Source organism: Mesoplodon densirostris, chromosome 16 (genome assembly GCF_025265405.1).
Source record: "Mesoplodon densirostris isolate mMesDen1 chromosome 16, mMesDen1 primary haplotype, whole genome shotgun sequence".
NCBI lineage: Eukaryota > Metazoa > Chordata > Mammalia > Artiodactyla > Ziphiidae > Mesoplodon > Mesoplodon densirostris.
The window spans coordinates 930732-950961 of record NC_082676.1 but is presented as its reverse complement, the minus strand read 5'-3'; the positions used below and the strand labels follow the sequence as shown (position 1 = coordinate 950961).

At 54.3% G+C, this 20230-nt stretch overlaps 1 protein-coding gene across 1 annotated transcript in view; it reads right to left on the bottom strand.

Annotated features, from left to right (window-relative positions):
- Positions 1 to 20230, bottom strand: part of ZBTB46 (zinc finger and BTB domain containing 46) — a 55070-nt gene that overhangs the window by 3043 nt on the left and 31797 nt on the right. The window contains exons 3-4 of the mRNA XM_060078014.1: positions 17751 to 18035; positions 237 to 412 (exon numbers count right to left, since the gene is read on the bottom strand). Of these exons, the coding sequence (XP_059933997.1) occupies positions 237 to 412; positions 17751 to 18035 (461 nt within the window). The remainder of the gene's footprint in view (positions 1 to 236; positions 413 to 17750; positions 18036 to 20230) is intronic.

Genomic DNA, 20230 nt, shown 5'->3' with positions numbered 1-20230 from the left:
TCAGGAGGGATGTGGGGTTGGGGTGCCTCCCCGCTATCCTGGTCTTTCCCCCCGCAGGGCGGACCCCACTTCAGGGCCTCCCGTGGCTTCCTGGACAGCCCACGTGCCCATCCTGCCCGGACACCGCAGCCTTGTGCAGAGCGTGCCCTGGACCGACCCTGTGCTGACCCCACGCTGACCCACGCCGACCCCCCTCTGCCCACACGCCACCCCCACGTGGCCCTGCGCCCGCTCACCAGCGTGTGCCGCTTCATGTGCTCGCGCCGCGTGAACTTCTTCCCGCAGATCTCGCAGGGGTAGGGCCGCTCGCCCGTGTGGGAGCGCATGTGCCTCTTGAGGATGCACTGGTGCATGGCCGAGAAGCTGCAGTAGGGGCAGCGGAACTTCTTCCTGATGACCGTGAACTCGTTCACTGCAAGACAGGTGGCGGCCGGTCAGCCTGCGGACCCCGCACAGTCCGCCCACCGCCCGCGCGCGGGTGTCCCCGTGGGGCTGGGGCTCCAGAGCCTCCAGTCAGGCCTGACCCAGAGCAGAGAGGGCTGCTCCCTCGTTCTAAGAAAGCGCGCTTCTCAGATCAGCCAGTACCTCCCGTGTCAGCCCCTAAAACACACGAGCGCACGCGCGGAATCAACAGAAACAGGAGCGCGGACCCGTCTCCGCCGCGTCCACGTGTCCGCACGGCCGCCGCCGGAGCAGGGGTGCCACCTGGTGGACACGGTCCAGCGAGGGGCCACCAGCCCCCGCTGCGCAGCAAGCATCCGGCCTCACTGTCAATCCCCATGTTTCAGAGAGTGATACCATGGACCCCCGGGCCGGGGCCACATTCCAGGGGGCTCAGGGGGGAGTTCAGGGGTTGGGGTCCGTGGGGTCAGTCCCGCGAGGCCCCCGGGCACTGGGCAGCTCACCCCGAGTGACGCCCTTTGTGCTGAGCACCCGCGGACACCGCAGTGACCCCCTTCTCGAGCCACGGGGCATCCGTCCAGGACTCAGACCTAAGGCCTCCTGGGTTGGTCATCCCAAGCTCACCAGGGTTGCTGGGAGCCCCCAAGTGCTCGATGGCACCTCGTCCTGGGTAGGGAGCCCGGGGCAGATGTCTGCTCTCCGGCCTCTGGAGGCAGGCCCCAGCCCACACACCACCCACAGTGCTCACCGGCCACACCCCAGCACCTACACCCAGGGGACAGACCAAGGGTCCCGACGGTCAGGCCAAAGGCAGGCAGGTGGGAGGAATGTACACCAGCAGCAGCGGGACCCCTGGTCAGACCCCACCAAATGTCCGTGCCTGGCAGGCCCTGGCCACGGTCACAGCTGCCCCCAGAAGTGCCAGAGGGAAGCAGACAAGAAAACAGAGGCTGCAACGTGACACAGCCCGGCGTGGGGAGAAGCCGGGGAAGCTAACGTGACCAAAGCTGACCCCTCTCGCTCGACGGAGCCGGCCAGGCCACTGGACAAACGACGGGACAGTTCCATCCTGCCCAGTTCCCCCAACCCCAGGCCACCCCGCACATCACACGGGGGCAGGGCCTTCGCCGCCGTCTCCGCAAAGCGTGAAGCGTGCCCCAGGCCTCCAATCCATTCCAGTGCTCAGACCCAGCCCCGGGCAGGTCGCCATGGAAATGGTGCCAACTGGAAGGTGCACTGCAGTGACACGGAGCCCAACGGCCCTGGACACGCCCAGGCCCCCTGAGCATCGAGAGGCTGGTGCTCGCTCTGCACCTCCATCCCTGAAACACGCCAGGCAACACTTAGGAACGTTTTATCTTGCTTCTTAAACAAGCCATACATTTTCTCTGAGACATCTTAAAAGGTGCCTGAATAATCAAGCAACCAGATTTCTTTATTTTCCAGAACATGGGTCAGTGAGACCGTCTGCAGGGCCTGCCAGGAGCCTGGCCCTTCCCATGGACCCAAGAGCTCTCACTCTGGCATCTCCCGCACCCACGGATGTCAGGCACCAGGGACACACCGTCCAGGATGACCCCTGTCCACACGCAGGCCAGACAGCTTCACCAGGGGAGGCCATCACGGCCGCAAAACGGCTGTGCGGACCCCATCACAGCTCATGACCGATGCCACCCCCGGGGCCCAGCCGCCTGCTTGCCTGACAGTGTCTGTGCACACAGAAGGGGCTCCATGTCCCCACCAAGCCTGGGCAGTCACCAGGTGTCTCTGAGAATCCAAGCCCTGTCCTAAGAAGTAAGACATTTTCTCATGTGTAAGAGCTTTCGACGTGCGTGTGGCTGGGAGCTGGGGCAGACGAGAGGCGAGAGGCGAGAGGCGTGGACAGTCGCCCGTATCCCTTCACACAAGGCGGCCACAGTTCACAGCATGACGGCTGTGACCACATTTTCATGCTACGATTTTTAACTGCAAGTTCTTAAATGTGCGAATACACCATGATTTGTTCAACAAACATGTAAAGTGTTTCCATTTTTTCACCCTTGTGAGCAGTGCTTCAGCAAAGTGCTTACAAAAGAACCTTTGCCCCTGGAGAGAAATCCCGAGAAGTGGGCCGTGCTGGCCGTCGGGCCCCATGGGCCACGCACCCTCAGTCCTCCCGAGGGCCAAGGCCACGCTCCGGTACGCAGGACACAGATGGCGGTCACCGCTGTTAGCAGAGCTGCTCCCTGCAAGGCTGTAGGCTGGGGTCCCAGCTGCAGGGGCGACCAAAGCATCCGGCAGCTCTTGGACCCGCGAGGAAGCAGCCCTTCCTGGGTGGCGGCTCCAGCCTCCCCACGGAGGGCCCACAGACAGGTGGGTCAGGGTGAGGGTCCAAGACAGGACAGAGGGAAGGGCACCTAGCCTGGCATGTCTGGATGGACCGCACCTGGAAGCCCCCACTCTACGTCTCCCTTCCTGTCTGGCCACCAGGCCCGGCCCGACCCGACCCCCCTGGTCGACGAGGCAGCCACACGGCCCCCCACACCTGCCTCCCGCCGGTCACCCCAGCACAGACCCCGGCTTTCACGTCAGCACGGAGCACAGCAAGTGCACCACCCACTCCGGGATGGAAGAGGCAGGTGAGGAGACAAGCCTTTAGGCTATTTTATTTCAAATAACTTTTTTGAGTTATTTTCTGCTTTCTATTCTGCTTCTATAAACATAAAATTAAAATCTGACTTATTTACTCTAGGCTGCATTTAACAATTCAGACCTACATGTTAAAAACACACTCATCTCTGTACATAAGTGCTGTGCTTTTCCCCCAGAAACACAATTCAGCTGCACGAACATGAGCGTGACCCCCACCCCACGCCTCCACTGGGCACACAGCTGCAGGCTTCTGAACCTACCCCGTGATGAGGAATTTGCTGTTTTCTCTTTCTTTCTTTCTTTCTTTTTTTTTCTTTTTTTCTTTTTGGCCGCGTTGGGTCTTCATTGCTGCACGCAGGCTTTTCTCTAGTTGTGGCGAGCGGGAGCTACTCTTCATTGTGGTACACAGTCTCATTGCAGTGTCTTCTCTTGTTGCGGAGCATGGGCTCTAAGGCACCCAGGCTCAGTAGTTGTGGCACGCAGGCTCAGTAGTTGTGGCGCATGGGCTTAGTTGCTCCGTGGCATGTGGGATCTTCCCAGACCAGGGCTCGAACCCGTGTCCCCTGCATCGGCAGATGGATTCTTAACCACTGCACCACCAGGGTAGTCCCAAATTTTGGTGTTTTCTTTATGTATTAGTTTCCTGCTAATACAAATATCCACAAACTGGGCAGCTTAAAGCAACAGACACCAGTCCTCTCTGTCCTGGAGGCCAGACATCTGAGGTCAAGGTGTGGGCAGGGCCGCACTCTCTTCAGAGGCTCCAGGGGAGGGTCCTTCCTGCCTCTTCCAGCTTCTGGGGGCTCCAGGAGTCCCTGGGCTTGTGGCTGCGTCTCTCCCGTCTCTGCCTCCGTCTTCTCGTAGCTTCTCCTCTGTGTCTGTGTCTCCTCTTCTGTCTCTTATAAGGACACCCATCACTGGATTTAGGACCAACTGGATATTCCAAGGTGATGTCATCTTAAGATCCTTAATTTAATTACGTCTGGAAAGACCCTTTTTCCAAATAGGGTCACATTCACAGGTACCAGGAATTAGGATGTGCATGTGTCTTTTGGGTGGAGGGCACCATGCAACCCACTACTTTCATGAACAGTACTGAGGAAGTTTTCATTGACTGTTATGATTAAAATAACTTCACATTGGGCTTCCCTGGTGGCGCAGTGGTTCAGAGTCCGCCTGCCGATGCAGGGGACACGGGTTCGTGCCCCGGGCCGGGAAGATCCCCCCACATGCCGCTGAGCGGCTAGGCCCGTGAGCCATAGCCGCTGAGCCTGCGCGTCCGGAGCCTGTGCTCCGCAACGGGAGAGGCCACAACAGTGAGAGGCCCGCGTACCGCAAAAAATAAAAAAATAAAAAAATAATAATAATAACTTCACTTGGGAAAGAAGCTAACACTTCCATAACTCGTGGTTTATAGTCTATATGTCTTAGAAAACCTTTCAACGTCATGTAGTTTGACTCTCTTAAACACACTAATAAAGCCTTAAAAATCCATGTAGAGAAAAAGTAATTGAAATAAATGAAAAAGCACAAATAGCATCAAATTGAAACAGACACTCTCTACCAATCTGCCCTCAAAATGGAGCCCTTTTGTCTGGAACCAAGTGTCCAGGAGGAACGGCGAGCTTAAACATGAGGAAGCGACGTCAGACGTTGGCACCAGATTATCTAAAGTATGAGGTTCACACTGAGCTACAATTTTGCAGAAATGTACACACGAGAATATACCACTCAGCAAAGCAGCCTTAGAGGAAGCCACGCCTCTGCCCAGCCCTGCAGAGAATCAGACCTGTCGTAAACGTCACTGACCAGTGAACGTTCCAGAACGATTTCAAGATAACACACAGGACACCAAGGAACTGCCAGCAAACCGAAGGCACTGGCAGGTTGCAGGTGAGTACAGAGGGGAGGTTTCTCCAGAAGGGCACTCAAGTCTTTAATCCGTCACTGTCCTGGATTTGTACTCTTCCTCTGATTGTAATTCTCAAGACACTGCACTTCAAGTGCATTTCAGAAAGGGATTCTAACGTGGACCAAACTTTGTTTTTCCATTTATAAATTGATGTGGCTGCCACTTATTGTGCGTCAGAATATAGTGAAGCTATGATGTGTCCAAATTCCTTTCAGAAGGTTTTGAACCATATGTGAAGTGCACACACCTTAAGTGTACCTCTCGGTGAGCTTTTACCTGCAGACAGACCCGGGAACCACCACCCAAACAGGACACCGCACACCCAGGGGCCTGGGGCTGGTCAGTACCACCCACCCCAGGCGACGGCCGCTCGGCTCCCCATCACCAAACGCTGGGCTACATACAACTCGGTCTGTGGGGACCTGACACCCAGGTGGGGCCTTGCTCACTGAACACGGAGCCAGCGTGGCCTCGCTCGTTGCCATGTTGTCATCCACGTGACCACAGGACCCTGTGCCTGTTCGGCAGCGACGGGCAGTGGGCCAGGCTCTCACTTCTGCTGGACGCGCACCTGAGAAGAACAGCTGGGCCCCAGTGGAATCAGCATCTCCCAGCCACCAACGACACCTAGCCCCTGGCCATTCGCACACCCTCTTCTGTGATGTGCTTGTCACGTCTTCTGATCCTTCACTGAGTTGCTTTTCCTTTGATGTTTTATTTTTGGGGGTACTTTTTGTTTGTTTTTTAAATTTTCTGGCTGCACCGCATGGCATAGGGGATCTTAGTTCCCCGACCAGGGATTGAACCCGGGCCCCCTGCATCGGAAGCTCGAAGTCTTAACCACTGGACCTCCAGGGAAGTCCCTGATGTTTCAGTTTTACGGATGCTTCTGAACCTGAGTCCTCTGTCAGACGTATTTATCGCAGACCTTGTCTCTAGTCTGTGACTGGCCTTTGCACTCTCATAATGGTGTCTTTTAGTGAAGAAATCAGTAATTTTAATAAATTTTTTTTTGGCCGTGCCGTGCGGCCTGCAGGATCTTAGTTCCCCGACCAGGGATTGAACCCAGGCCCCAGCAGTGACAGCGCCGAGTCCTAACCACTGGACCGCCAGGGAAGTCCCATATGTTAATTTTTTTAATAAAAAATTTTATCAAACTTTCATCACGAGTGCTTCTTAAGAATTGCCTAAGAAACTTCTGCCCGTCAGCATGATCACGAGCACCACCGTCCCTGCTAAACACCTTCAGGTTTGTGGTCATTCCCATCTTAATTCTGAGGCAGGAATCAAGATTCATTCTTTCATCAACGCTGGCATCCAGCTCACTCGGGAAAGACCACCCGCCCCAGCGTCCTTGACAGGGGCCCACATCACAGTCCAGTCAGACCCTCGCCCACGGCCTCCTTGCCCGGCCCCCTTGGCTGCTGTCAGGCTGGGCGTCTGCCCCTCCTCCTCCGGATCCCCCGCTGTCTGCGTTGACCCTGTTCCCAGTCTCTGCACCCTGTGGCGTCTGGCCCTGTGACCGCGGCAGGGCTGCCCTCCCGGGGCGGGGGGGTGGGGGGCATTCCAAGAGATGATAAATAACCGGCCTGTAAGCACAGCTTCCTGGCGACCAAGCCAGAGCCACCCTGTCCTGTACCAGCTCTCACACTCTGAGTCACAATGCCAGCCTGATCACCCCACGACCAGACAACCAGGGGCAGCCCCGTGTGCCCAACGGGGCTTCCCTCTGCTCAGTTTTGATACACCGTGTTTTTTAGGGAATTTGCCCATTTCTTCCAACTTGTCAAAGGTGTTAGCACAAAATTGTTCACGATATTCTCTTATTATCATTCTAACGTCTATTGGATCTTAGCAATGATCTTTTTTATACTTTTTATTGACAATCAACTTCCCTCTCTTTTTACTGATCACTGTGACAGGAGTTTGTCTGTTTCATTCATCTTTCAGCGTACCGGCGTTTGGCTTTGGTCATTTTTCTATTGTCTGTCTGCTTTCTATTTCATTGATACTTGCTCTGTTTTGCTCCTCCAGCTTTCTTTGGGTTTAATTTGCTATTCTTTTTCTCACTTCTTGACCCCCCAAATGACAACTTTCCTTCTTTTCTAGTAAGTGCAACTAGAGCTATAAATTTCCCTTAAATACCACTTTAGGTGTATCCTCCAAGTTTTGGTATGTTGTATTTTCATTATCATTCAGTTCAAAATATTTTATAATTTCCATTGTGACTTATTCTAGTATCTTTCTGTTGTTAATTTTTTTTTTTTTTTTTTTGCGGTACACGGGCCTCTCACTGTTGTGGTCTCTCCCGTTGCGGAGCACAGGCTCTGGACGCGCAGGCTCAGCGGCCATGGCTCACGGGCCCAGCCGCTCCATGGCACGTGGGATCTTCCCGGACCAGGGCACGAACCCGCGTCCCCCGCATCAGCAGGCGGACTCTCAACCACTGCGCCACCAGGGAAGCCCTGTTGTTGGGTTTTTAAATCTAATTTCACTGAGGTTAGAGAGAACACTCTGCATGATTTCATCCTTTGGGATTTGCTGAGACCTGCGTTACAGTGCCGCTTGGTCTATTTTGTAAATGTTTCCTGTGCTTTTGGAATGTTCTGCACTTGTTTGGTGCAACGTACGACTTGGTTAACCATGTTGTTATAGGCCAATACTTCTCTGAAAAAAGATGCAAAACTCCTAAACAAAATAGCAAGCTGAGTCCAACGATATAGAAAAAGAACAGCACCTTGTGACTTGGTGGGTTTATTCCAGGAATTCAAGGTTAATATTTGAAAACTGTGTTCAAATCTTCTTCATCCTTACTGATATTTTGTATGCTGATCTATCAATTACTGAGGAAATTTGTTAAAAATCCTCAACTCTAATTGTGGACTTGTTTCTTTCTCCTTTTAGTGCTGTCAACTTTCACTCCATATATTTAAAAAGCAAGCCTATGCATTTCAGGATCTGTGTTTCCCACTGACTGAACTGACTCTCGTGTCATTGTGTAGTGGCCTTAGAGCAACACACCTCCCAGTTTACTTTGCTGCTGACATCAATAAGCCTCTTTAGGCTGGTGTTTCCTTGGTTTCTCTTTTTTATCTCTTTGCTTGAAACCTTTCTATGCTCTTATCTACAAAGCATGTTATCTACAAACAACAAATTTTCTTTAAAAAGCAAGCTGATAATCTTTTCTTTTTCCTGCAGTGTTCAGTCCATTGGTAATAACAGGATTACTAGTAGAGTTGGGTGACATCTACCATCTCCCTATGTGTGTTCTATTCTGTCCTTGTATGACTTTTGTTCCTTTAAACTTCCTTGCTTGCTTGCTTTCAAATTAATCAGGTATGATTCCATTTTCCTCTTCATGAGCCTTTGAGCTGTATGTGATTTTGGCCATTACTCATTGCAACTCTGTAGAGAAGGCAAGACTCATCCAACGGCCAAGCTCGCCGCTGCCACCCCCCCACCCTTTGAGCTGTTTGTGTCATGCATTATGCTCCTATTTTGAGTCAAAAACCCCACAAGGAGCCAGAAATATTGCCTTAAATGATTAAGATCTTTCTCTAGAAGGCTGTTTTTTAGTACTTCTTGTCAGCCGGCAGTGAATTCCCTCGGTTTTGTTTTCTCTGTGTGACATTGTCATCACGTAGCCTTGGTCTCGGGGGGATACTTTTGCTGGATATAGAATACTGGTCTTGGCATTTCTGCACTGCCTCAGAGACTAGCACCATCGTTTCCATTGAAAAGTCAGATGTCAGTATCGATGTTGTTCCTCTTCATATCTTTTTTCCTCTGGCTGCTTCTAAGATTTTTTTTTAAACCTTTATATATTTTTTAAATTTATTTTTTTATTTATTTTTGGCTGTGTTGGGTCTTTGTTGCTGTGCGCAGGCTTTCTCTAGTTGTGGCGAGCGGGGAATACTTTTCAATGCGGTGCACGGGCTTCTCATTGTAGTGGCTTCTCCTGTTGCAGAGCACGGGCTCTAGGCACACGGGCTTCAGTAGTTGTGGAGCATGGGCTTAGTTGCTCCGTGGCATGTGGGATCTTCCCAGACCAGGGCTCGAACCTGTGTTCCCTGCATTGGCAGGTGGATTCTTAACCACTGCGCCACCAGGGAAGCCCAAGATTTTTATTTTTGTCTTTGGTTTTCAGTAGTTTGACTACAACATGCCCAGTTTTGTTTTTTGGTTGTTGTTTTATGTTAGTGTTCATCCTGCTGTGGGTTTGCTGAGCTTCTTGAATCTGTGGATTGATGTCTTTCATCAGTTCTGGAACGTTCTCGGCTATTGTCTCTTCGGATACTGCTTCTGCTCCATTTTCTCTCCTCTCTCCTCTGGACCCCAATTACACATGTATTAGACATTTTCACTGTTCCTCTGTGTGTCTTTGCTTGTCCCCATGCTTTTCTTTCCTAAGCTTCAGCCTGGATCCTCTCCATCGCTCTGTCTTCCAGTCTCCACGTCCTGTCTCAGGTGGTACCCAGACTGCTGTAAACTACTTAATGGATCCCAGACTCACACATTGTATTTTCAGTTCCAGCAGGTTCGCTGGGCTCTTTTTTACAGATTCTTCCTTCCCTCAAGGACTGCAGCCTTCAAGTCCCACCTGCACTGATTGCTCCCCAGGATGTGTGTGTGTGGGTGTGGGTGTGTGTCTATCTTTGTGTATATGTGTATGTAGGTGTGTGTATGTGTGTATATGTGTGCGTGATTTGGGGGGGCCAGTTTTTCAGGTAGTTTTTGCCTGGAGGGTAAGCCCAATACAAGCTAGTCATGGTTGAAACTGGAATTTCAAATTTTATTTCAGAATTCTTTCTTTAAAATAAATTAGTGCCTTTTCTTAGCTCCTGAGTTATGTGCAACCACCAAACTGACAATGATCCAGACTGGATTCTTAAATATTTTAAATGCAGTACAGTAAGTTAGTATCCCCAAGAAAGTAAGAGTCCCCATTTCTACACACATACACACACGCATGCACACACACCCTACAACACGTGGTTAGTACCCGAGTTTGTGAGGCCACCCAGTCACATTTTATGAAAGTGGTAATAGGCCAGGAAGGCCACAGTAAACTTGTAGACATGGAGCAAGTTTTGTGGCAGTAAAGAGACCTAAATTACCAACCTTTTATTATTGCAATCCTTTCTATTCAAGAAAGATTAATATTACATATTGATAAAATTTTTAAAACTCTTTGAAATCAATTCCTGAGCCAGGATATTTCAATGAGAAATTCAATAAAATGTAAGCAATGGAATACCTAAATGAACTTGCTTAAAATTTCATATGTTGGATGACAGTACTGTTTTAAGGGAAATAATATTAGAACTAAGAACAAACTCAGGGGCCATCTATCTTAAAATGTTTCCTATGTTCCCATCACTTTACCATCTATACATCTTTTTTAAAAGAAGAGATATTCTCTCTCTTTCTCTATCTTAAAAAGAAATTCAACTCATTTAAACTAAAAAATGCACCAAAACAGTTCATTCATTTCTCCCACCCCACCCCCACCCCTGGAAATCACCAAACTGTTTGTTCTCTGTATCTATGAGCTTGTTTGTTTTTTTTGCTTGTCTGTTTTTGTTTTTAGATTCCATATGTAAGTGAAATCATACAGTATTTGTCTTTCTCTGTCTGACTTATTTCACTTAGTATGATAAGCTCTAGATCCATGTTGCTGCAAATGTCATTATTTCATTCTTTTTTATGGCTGAGTAATATCCCACGTGTGTGTGTGTATGTGTGTGTGTGTGTGTGTGTGTATACACACTGAATTTTCTTTATCCACTCATCCACTGATGGACACTCAGGTTGTTTCCATATCTTGGATATTGTAAATACTGCTTCAATGAACAAACCTATTTCTTTTAGGTACAACGGAAACTTTCTGAAATTTCTTCATTATTTAAAAAAATTAACAAAGCCTTTTTGCACAGTACTGCGGGGCCTCTCCACAGGGCAGGCCTCCTTGCAGGCACAGGTCACGCTCCATCCACGCAGGGAAAAGTCCCACAAGCAAGAAAGTAACAGGGAAGCAGCCACAGGGTCGCATCCCCGGGGGCGCAGGTAACCCGGGGCCCAACACGTGTGGTGCACACGTGCATTCTACGACAGCATAACCCCATCTGGACACACAATCTCTGCTACCTAACAGCCAAAAATCCCACCATGACCAGCAAAAAAGGAAAGGAAAGCTTCCTTTTCTCAGAAATGTTGTTTATATGCAAACACGCACTTAATAAACCCTCTCAGAAGGAGTGACACTACCAACAGGTCTTTGCGCTCCCAGGGACACTCACTGCTCCAGTGGGGTCACCTTGGCAACAAGCATCCTGGGCCTCTCTCAAAGCCCAACTTTTCTCCATCTTCAGAACTCATCTAGTGATTGTAAAGACTGGAGTGACTGGGGCAGGTGGGCAGCCTGAGCTGCATGTGGACCAGGCCCTGACCATGGCCACGGCCATGGGAGGTGGGAATGGGCCTGGCAACTCCAGGAATTCGGAACCTGGAATGGGCCGCCTGCTTCCTTCCTAAGCCCACCTGCTGCTTGGCCAAGGGTCCTGGAGTCCCTGCATCCTCAGCCAACCACAGATGTGGGCCCAACATGTCCCGGGCAGCTAGACACCAGCAAGGACAACGTGACCTTTCTGAGAAGAAGCCGGTTTGGTGACTCTTGTCTCCCTCACATGTGGCAGGCAGGGTACACCGAGGTTGTGGAGACTGCGCTTCATCCTCACATCTTTCTGGAAAGTAACGGGGTCAGAGCCATTTGCTTCCAAGATCTGACACAATCCCCACTGCCTGGAGGCTGGAGGTACACCTGTCCTACCTGCCCGCCACTGGGCACTCAAAGGCTTTCACCAGGCCTGGTGAAGGATTGGGGAAGTGACCGTTTTAAAGGCTCCACACCGACGCCTGGTGCCAGCTCTGCCGTCACCCGCTGGCCACCTGGACCCGACGCCAGGCTGCCGACAGCACAGAGGCCCATGCAGACGTCCGCCCCCAAGTGCCAAGCGCCTGTTCCAGCCTGGCCGCCTCAAAACCATTGTCCGCAGCGGAGGCGTCCGTCTCCTTGGGGCTCCTTAGCTGACTTCAGGGTGGAGCCCTGGGCAAGTCCATCCAGGCCGTGAAAGTGCTCCTGGCCACACAATGAGCCAGAAGGAGACCCTGGTCATCCTGGCCGGGCCGGCGGACCCCATGGAAACCCCAGGCACCTGTTGGGAGCCACCTCCGGAGGGGCCCGTCCCTCGGCCCAGGCCTCCCGGTCCGAGGGACGTCGACCTAGAAGGAGAGACAGATGAGTTACAGGCCGTCGGGACGCGGTGGAATCGGGAAGACTGGAGTGCAGACGCGCGTCACCCGCTACTCACCTTGTCCCCGTCCAGTCACCACACGGAAACCGCCACGCGTCTGGAAAGGAAGCTGCAGTTAATTCTTGATGAACGGACGCGCCAAAAATCCACGTCAACAGAACGCCTGCCCCTTCCCCGCAAACCATCCTGTTTTCAAACGCACCGGAATAGCATTTGATTTATTTCAAATTACAAAATATGTGATCAAGCTCTCCCTCCTTAAATATTTTTTCTTCAGGGAAACAATGGAGCCTAACAGACCTGTCTTTAAATAACCAGCTGTGACCTGAGGCACAGGAAGTGGATCTCGGACGCCTCGGGACAAACACGCAGCCACCGGCACCGGGGCAAAACCTGCTGGAGACGGGCTGGCACTGCTCAGTTTGAGGAACTGGGTTTTTAACTTGCTGCTGTATGAGTCTGTATATTAGGGGGGGAAATGCCTCCAAAAATATTTTAATTTAAATATCAAAATGGATTTAACTTCATACAACATGTTGCAACTATTACTGCAAAGCTGACACCTGTGTCACCTTGAGTGACATGGGGCCGAGGGGATTGTGGAGCGGACGGTGGACGGGAAAGCAGCTGTGACCACACAGGCTCACCCAGGACGTGCTGAGCACGCGGGTTCTGGGGCGCCACGCCCACGAGGACATGCGCGGTGGACGGGCGTCTGGCCGGGGCTGCCCCGACGTGGCTGGCCGCCCTCCCGTCTTACCTGGGCTGGGGAGGTGGCTGGCTCCCTGGGCTCCGTCTGGCCGGTCCCCAGAGCGGGCATCCCGGGCTCTGAGTGCAGGAGGGTGGAGGGGCTGGAGGGAGGTGACTCGGATTGGCGCCAGGCCCTGGGGACACAGGAAACGAGTCTCACCCACGTGAACGGACACCAGCCGGCGGGCTGTAGAGAGTTCAGGAAGCACCGTCCTTGGCCATCCTGCGGTGAGCCGTGCGCTGCCATGTGGCGAGGCCCGGATCTCGCTGGGCAAGGGTGTTTGGGGGCTTCTATCAGCTCGCCACTCCCAAGTGCCAGGGTGTCCACACGTGACTTGTCTGGGGCGGGGTCTCTCTCCCAGAAGCAACATGATTACAACGGGTGTCTGCACAGAAAGTCAGGACCCGTGGCGTGGACATGGCACACGCTCACCTGTGCTTGAGGAAGGATCTTCTGGAAAGTCCTTCATGGTGTGTCGACCTGACTATTTACCTAAAAGGGTGGTAATACTTCCATCAAATGCCCTTTCATAAGACATTGCTTAAGATTCCAGTATCAAGCCAGACTCAAGTAAAGTCCTTGATCATTTTAAACACCAGAAGGACATACTCTTTCAGCCACAATCAGAACGAACCCAGCTGCCACTGTTCCCTGATAGGTGTCGGGGGCGTCCCCGGAGAAATGCTGGGCGGGGGAAGCCCGCGGCTGGTGGCCCCCTGGTCCAGGGCAGACCCTGCCCGCCACCACCCCAGGTCTGAGCTCTCCTCCGTAGCAGCACATCCTTCCAACCAGACAGGGCAGCACCAACCATCGCCGTTAGGAGAAATCCTCGACTGCTGCCAGAGCCGTGGCGGCGACGTGCGCAGGACGGTCGGGGTTTCTGGGAGTTTGTGGACGGCGCCGCCCCTCGGGCACTCAGCCCCCAATACCCAGAGCGGCTGCTTCATCTCCACTTCATTCCCGTGAAATCAAAGTTACTCATGTTCTCTCAGCATTTTTCAAGGTCCCTCCTGGATCAACACACACCCACAAACACAGCTCAGGGAAATAGCTACATTTGTGTGCCATGAACGTGCTGGTCACGGTTTCTATTCAGTGAACAGTGACTTTTAACCGGTGGGATGCCAGCCTCCTGCTGCAAACGTAATAAGAGCAAAAGAATCAACTTAAACCGAATCAAAACAAAAAGTACAAAAGTCCTCTTATGGAGAAATCAGTTAAACAGTGATGATCCAGCAACGAAACCATCTGTGGAACTTAATTGCCAAGCCAAACGCTATCAGACTTGGGAAAGCAAGGAAACTCGGTTTTTCTCGGAGGCTCCAGAACCTTCCAGAAAGGACCTTTGGTTATGGCTCTGGGGCACAGCCTGTGGATTTGCTGCATTTAATTTGAACGTCTGCGACCACCACCCCTTTCTTCTGCAACACTGCATGCCCGCAGGCCACACTGACGCACGGCAGGGCTTGCCACCTCGAGACCAGGACGACCCAGCAGGGCTGAGAGCCCCACTCAGCACACCCCACGCCACACAGGTGCCACCGTCAGACATCACGACGGGGACGTGCCCTCCACGTTCCTCCAACCACGAGTCACGGCTACTGGGACGTCGGTCCTATGGGCCCCCCAATATTACAAAACAAAAGGCTCGGTCCTGGAAAAGCCTCATTAACAACCTGAGGAGCCTGGGGGCTGGAGTCAGGAAGTAGCCCCCCCAATGCCCTCAAACTAGATCAGGGGCGAAGGACCCCCAACACAGCAGCGCAGGGCTCCCATCTCCCTTCCGGGCCTCCCCGGAGGAAGCGCGCCAGGCTCTGCACCCACCGAGCTCGGGGGCATCTCCATACTGGAGCCCTGGGGGCGGTGCCACTGCTTTGCCATCTGTAGTGCCCAGTGTGAAGTCAGTTTTCTCCTTCGAATGTGTTTTTAGGTCCCCTGTGCTCCCCGGACTGGGGGTCGCCTGAGCTCAGGGCTCGCGTCACCACTGGGCGGCACCCAGGAGGGGTCACCCCATCCGCACGCTCCCATCGGGCGACCCCTGACAACATCTGCAACTGAACGGAAACCATGGCCCGTCTGGAAGCAGAGCGGTGGCGGGGGGTGAATGCAGGGGCTCTGGGGGGCCTGACGCTTTGTCGCATCCGTGCACAGAAGCCAGCGCCTGTGAACTGAAAGGCACGGAGCAGATGCGCCCACGGGCGCTCCGCAGGGGCCGCCCAGCCCCGGCTCAACGCAGGAAGGCAGCTCGCGGCCCCTGCCCACCTGCCCGCCAGGGACGGAACGCCTGCCACAGGGAGGTGATGGCACAATCTTGGAAAATAAAGTTCTTCTCTGGATACTTCCATTCCTCATTTTAGTGTATGCCCAGAACAGGCCGATTTTACTTAGGATGTCAGAAAAGGATGTTCTAAAATAACCCATTCCTCCAGCAAGCCCTTCAGCCTCTCTGCCCGAGGGAACATGGGAGCCCATGCCTGGCCCCCTGGACACGGCCCAAGTCACCAGCTCCCAGCCGCCAACTTCTCAACCCTCTCGTAAGGGCAGAGCTAACGAAAAAAGTGGGAAATTTAGAGTATTTACAGCAAAGAGGTTAAAACATAATAGAAATAACAAAATATCAAAACCCACTAGTTGACTTCAGGCCTGGTTAGTCACAGACGTACTAAAAATAGAGCGGATGGGGTTTTACTCCCCTGCGCCCAGCTCCCTGCGAACTGCGAAGGGGGGCATGTGCACGCACGGGGCCTGGGGATGTGCCCGGGGTGGTGCAGCTGCCCAACTGCGTGTCCACTGGGAACAGACCACCCGACGGGGTCCACCGCTCGCCCTCTGACTCCACCCAGCTGCCCCACCTGCTGCCAGGCCGGGTCTGGGCCTCTGCAGGGACAGGGCCGGAGGACAGGGGGCGCCCTCGGAAGTGAAGAGCATCTCTCCCTGTGCCTCACTCGTCCCAGAGCCCCGCAGTCAGACCCCTGGCTCACGGCTCACGGCCTGACCAAATGCGGGTGCAACCGGTGCTTTCGGGCCACCCGGACCCCGGGCCCCATCCCTAGCACAGCTCTGCACAGAGCACCAAAGGCCTGGGGAACAGGCCCACCCCGGAGGAGAAGGCTGCCAGACGCGGGGACAGGAGGAGAAACACCGAGAAACCGCCCCCCTTGTGACAACGCGGTTCAGCCACGGAGGAGCTGCTGCGGCCTCCCGGGGCCTCTGACACGCGGGGTTCACTCCCGCCAACTGGGAGCGTCCAGAAGGAGCCAGAACAAGTGCCCAGCCCTGCAGTTACACACCCAGCCTGCTCCTTCCACGACGTCCATGAAGCTGCCCAGCCGTCCCCTCAGCAGGACGCTCACCTGCGGACTCGCCGATTCTAAACCCCAGATACCGCAGATACCCCAGGACCGCCTCCTCAAGCTACCAGATCATCACAAACCCAGCAGTTTCTGCTGACAAGTTCAGGGTTTGAGCTGAGTGGGAATGGACTAATATTGTGGAGCGTTTATCAAACACTTGGCTTACGTGTCCCACGTTTCACACTCACAACAACTGTGTAAGTGACTATTGCTATTCCCATTTCTCAGATGCAAAAAATGAGGCCTAAACGTATTTTTTAAAGTGTGTCCAACAGCCTCGGGGGATTCACCCCTGGGTCTGACTTCACAGCCAAGTCCTACAACCGCCCTGGCGTCCCACCTGCCTCAGACTCGGCACAAGAAATAAAGACAATGTGGATGCTATTCTCCACGGTCAGAATTTATTAGCCACAAGCAATTTTCATCATGAATGCTTAGTATATTTTAGTGCTCATGAAGACAAAGTCGTGAAAATATTGTTTTTAAAATTAGAGTAAAAATTAGAGACACACTCCCCAGACCCCCAACATTGGCTGCAGTTTTTCCTTTGCTTCCTTCAGTGGTGCTCAGGGACCCACACACAGCCCCGCCAGCCGTACATGCTCGGACCGCAGGGCCCTGGGATGGGGCCCTTCCCACGCCCTCTGCACTCAGAGCCACCTGTTTTGGGGTGTGTCACTCTGCCCCGAAGAGGGAAACGGGGCCACACCCGACTCTCCCTCACAGACACCAACCCAACAGAGCGTTTCTCTCGGGACGACAGAGACATGGTCACACTGCCCCAGGCACCCAGGACCCGGGCACCCAGGATGGATGATGTTCAGAGCACCTGAGCCGAGGGTGAGTGGCACCTCCCAGGCCAGCGCCCGGGGGACCCTCGGCCAACACCGCTGTACCATATCCGCTCCTTAGGTTACTCTGTTATTTGCTTGTGAGCAACTGGAATTCAGCTGGAGACACTCAAGGTGTAAACACAACACCCAAATCCTTTAAAAATCTCAGGTGCCAGCAGCACTGCCTGGTAGAAAGCGAGGATCTGCAGCCTGGCCACGCTCCCCAGGCAGGATGAGTCGGCACAGGCAGGGGGCGAGGCCAGCAGAGGGAGCCCGAGCCCGTCATGTCCCAAGGCCTCCCCAGCGCAGGGGTCCCTGTCCCAGGCCTGCATGGCCCAGCACTTGTCAGCTCGATCAGGGTTTAGGGTTAGATGCCTCGATTTCAAGTATGAACGTTCGGACAAGCACTCGGCCGCTCCCCTCCCGGTGCCCCGACAGCGCTGCCTCCTCTCCGAAGGCCCCTCGACCGCCACGACCCACACGCACGCACCCTCAGCGCGTCACGGGCTGAGGTGCACCACTCCTGCCCACACTGCGCGCCCGCGCGGCACTTACGGGACAGGGAGTGGGTGCCCTTGGGCAGGTACTCCAGCAGCAGGGAGCTGTCATCCGCCAGCACGTCGGCCTTGAGGGCCAGCAGGCTGTTCTTACTCATAAGCGCCGCCCGCAGGTTGGCCACCGCGGTGGCCTGGTGCAGCGCGTCGTCCTTCTCCGGGGTGAGGGGGGCTCCCAGGTAGCTGCCTTCTCCTCCCAGGAGCCCCTCGTCCACATGTGCGTAGAGCTCGGGCCTCTCCCCGCGGCTGTCCGAGCTGCTGGCTTCAGCGACGGTCAAGTCCGCGTCTGGGGAGGGAAACACGCGTTAGAGACCTCGCCTGTGGCTCAGGACCCTCCGAACAGCAAGCAGGCAAGTTGAGGAGAAGCCGGAGCCACGAGCGTCCCGAACCCCAGCGGTCTGGCCTCAAGCCCGATCCCGGCCTGCCACGAAGTCCCAGGACAGTGGTGACATCACAGCCAAGACCTCGTGTGGAGCTCAACCCAGAACCCGGGGGCGGGGTGGGCGCCCACCCAGGACAGGGGGTCTGCTCCGGGGCTGAACATCTGGGTACTTTCACCTCTCAGAGAAGGGGCAACACTCAAAATGGATCAAAAAGCCCAAACTGGGGCTTCCCTGGTGGCGCAGGGGTTGGGAGTCCGCCTGCCGATGCAGGGGATACGGGTTCGTGCCCCGGTCCGGGAGGATCCCACGTGCCGCGGAGCGGCTGGGCCCGTGAGCCATGGCCGCTGGGCCTGCGCGTCCGGAGCCTGTGCTCCGCAACGGGAGAGGCCACAACAGTGAGAGGCCCGCGTACCGCAAAAAAAAAAAAAAAAAGCCCAAACTACACAACTCTTAGAAAACCTCCACGGCCTCAGACTGGGCCACGGGTTCTCGGCTGCAACACCAAAAGCACAAGCACTAAAACAGATTAAACTGGACTTCGTCAAACATGAAACCCCTGAAGGCCTCAAAGGACACCATCAACACAGTGAGAGGATGGGTGGGAGAGAATATCTGTAAACCGTACGCCTGACACGACAGCCTGTCTAGACGCCACAGAGGACTTCACAGCTGCTCCATGAAAAGACAAATACCCTAGCTTCAAGGTGGGCAAAGGACATGAACAGACATTTGCCCAAAGAGGACACACGAATGGCCAGTGAGCAGTGCTCGGCGCCGTTCGTCATCAGGGAAGCGCCACTCAGCAGCAGGTGGTCGTCCCCACGCCCTCTGGGACGGCTGCAACCCACAAGTGCCGACGGGACGTGGGACCTTGGAGCCCCCAGGCTGCTGGTAAAAATGTAAAATGCCGCGGCCGTGGTGCAAGAGCCTCAGGTCCTCAGAAGGGTGGACACCAAGTTGCCACGTGGCCCAGCATTTCCACCAGTGGGAGGACGTCCAAGAGGGGTAAGACCCACGTCCACGCTCAGAGCAACAGCACCTATGACAGAAGTGGAGCAGCCCCAACGCCCACCGACCAGTGAAGGATAAACACAGAGGAGTGTGATTCAGCCATAAAAGGGAATGGCGCACCGGCGCAGGCTACGATGCGGACGGACCTCGAGCACGTTATGGCCGGTGAAAGGCACAAATACTGTCGAGTGCACTCACGTGAAATACCTAGAAAAGGCAAATCCACGGGGACAGGAGGAGACTGGGAGCTGCCAAGGGCCAGGGGAGGTGGAGGGGGCGGGTCTTGGGGTGACTGTTAAGGGTGCAGGTTTCCTTCTGGGGTGATGAAAATGTTCTAAAGTCGACTGTGGTGACGGCTGCACAGCCCTGTGAATAGACTAGAACCCAGCGAATCACACACTTGAAATGGGTGAGTTGTCAGCAGTGTGAATTACATCTCAATAAAGCTGCTACTAACAAGAGGATTTGTGACAACCTCTAGCTCAGGGCCACGTAGGCAGGACCAGGAGCCTCCTGTACCATCTGGGCCACGGAGGTGCCCCCAGAACGGGCCGGCGCCAGATGGACCCCAGGGAGAGCTGCTGCCTGGCCAGGGCCCCCCTGGGAACAAGTGGTGACTCGAGAAATCAAAACAGGAATGGGAAAGCAAGACCATTCCCGAGAGGAGGCGAAGGCAGGCGGGGGAAAAGGGATGGGCCACCCTTCTCCTCCCAGCCCCAGGCTGTCTTGGGAGGGGGGCGGGGGGGGCACTGGTGACGGGGGGATGCTGGGCAGCCTCAGATGCGGGACGGGCCCGTGAGCCGGTCCCGGGAACGACAGGTCCCTCCTCAGAACCCAGGGAAGCAGGGCCCAAGGCTGCGGAAATCAGAGAGACCCCGAACCAGCCTGAGCATCACACCCGGACGCAGCCTCGTGCACCTGGGAAGTGGGGTCAGCAGGTGCCAGGCAGCACCACAGGTGTCCCCATGTGGTGGTTCTATGGCTCCTCCCACAAACACATGCTTGGAGGTGAGCGGAGGGCGGTGGGTGGACCGCCCGCTCACAAAGCGCAGGACCCGGTCCACGGAGCCAGGTGTGCAAGGCAAGG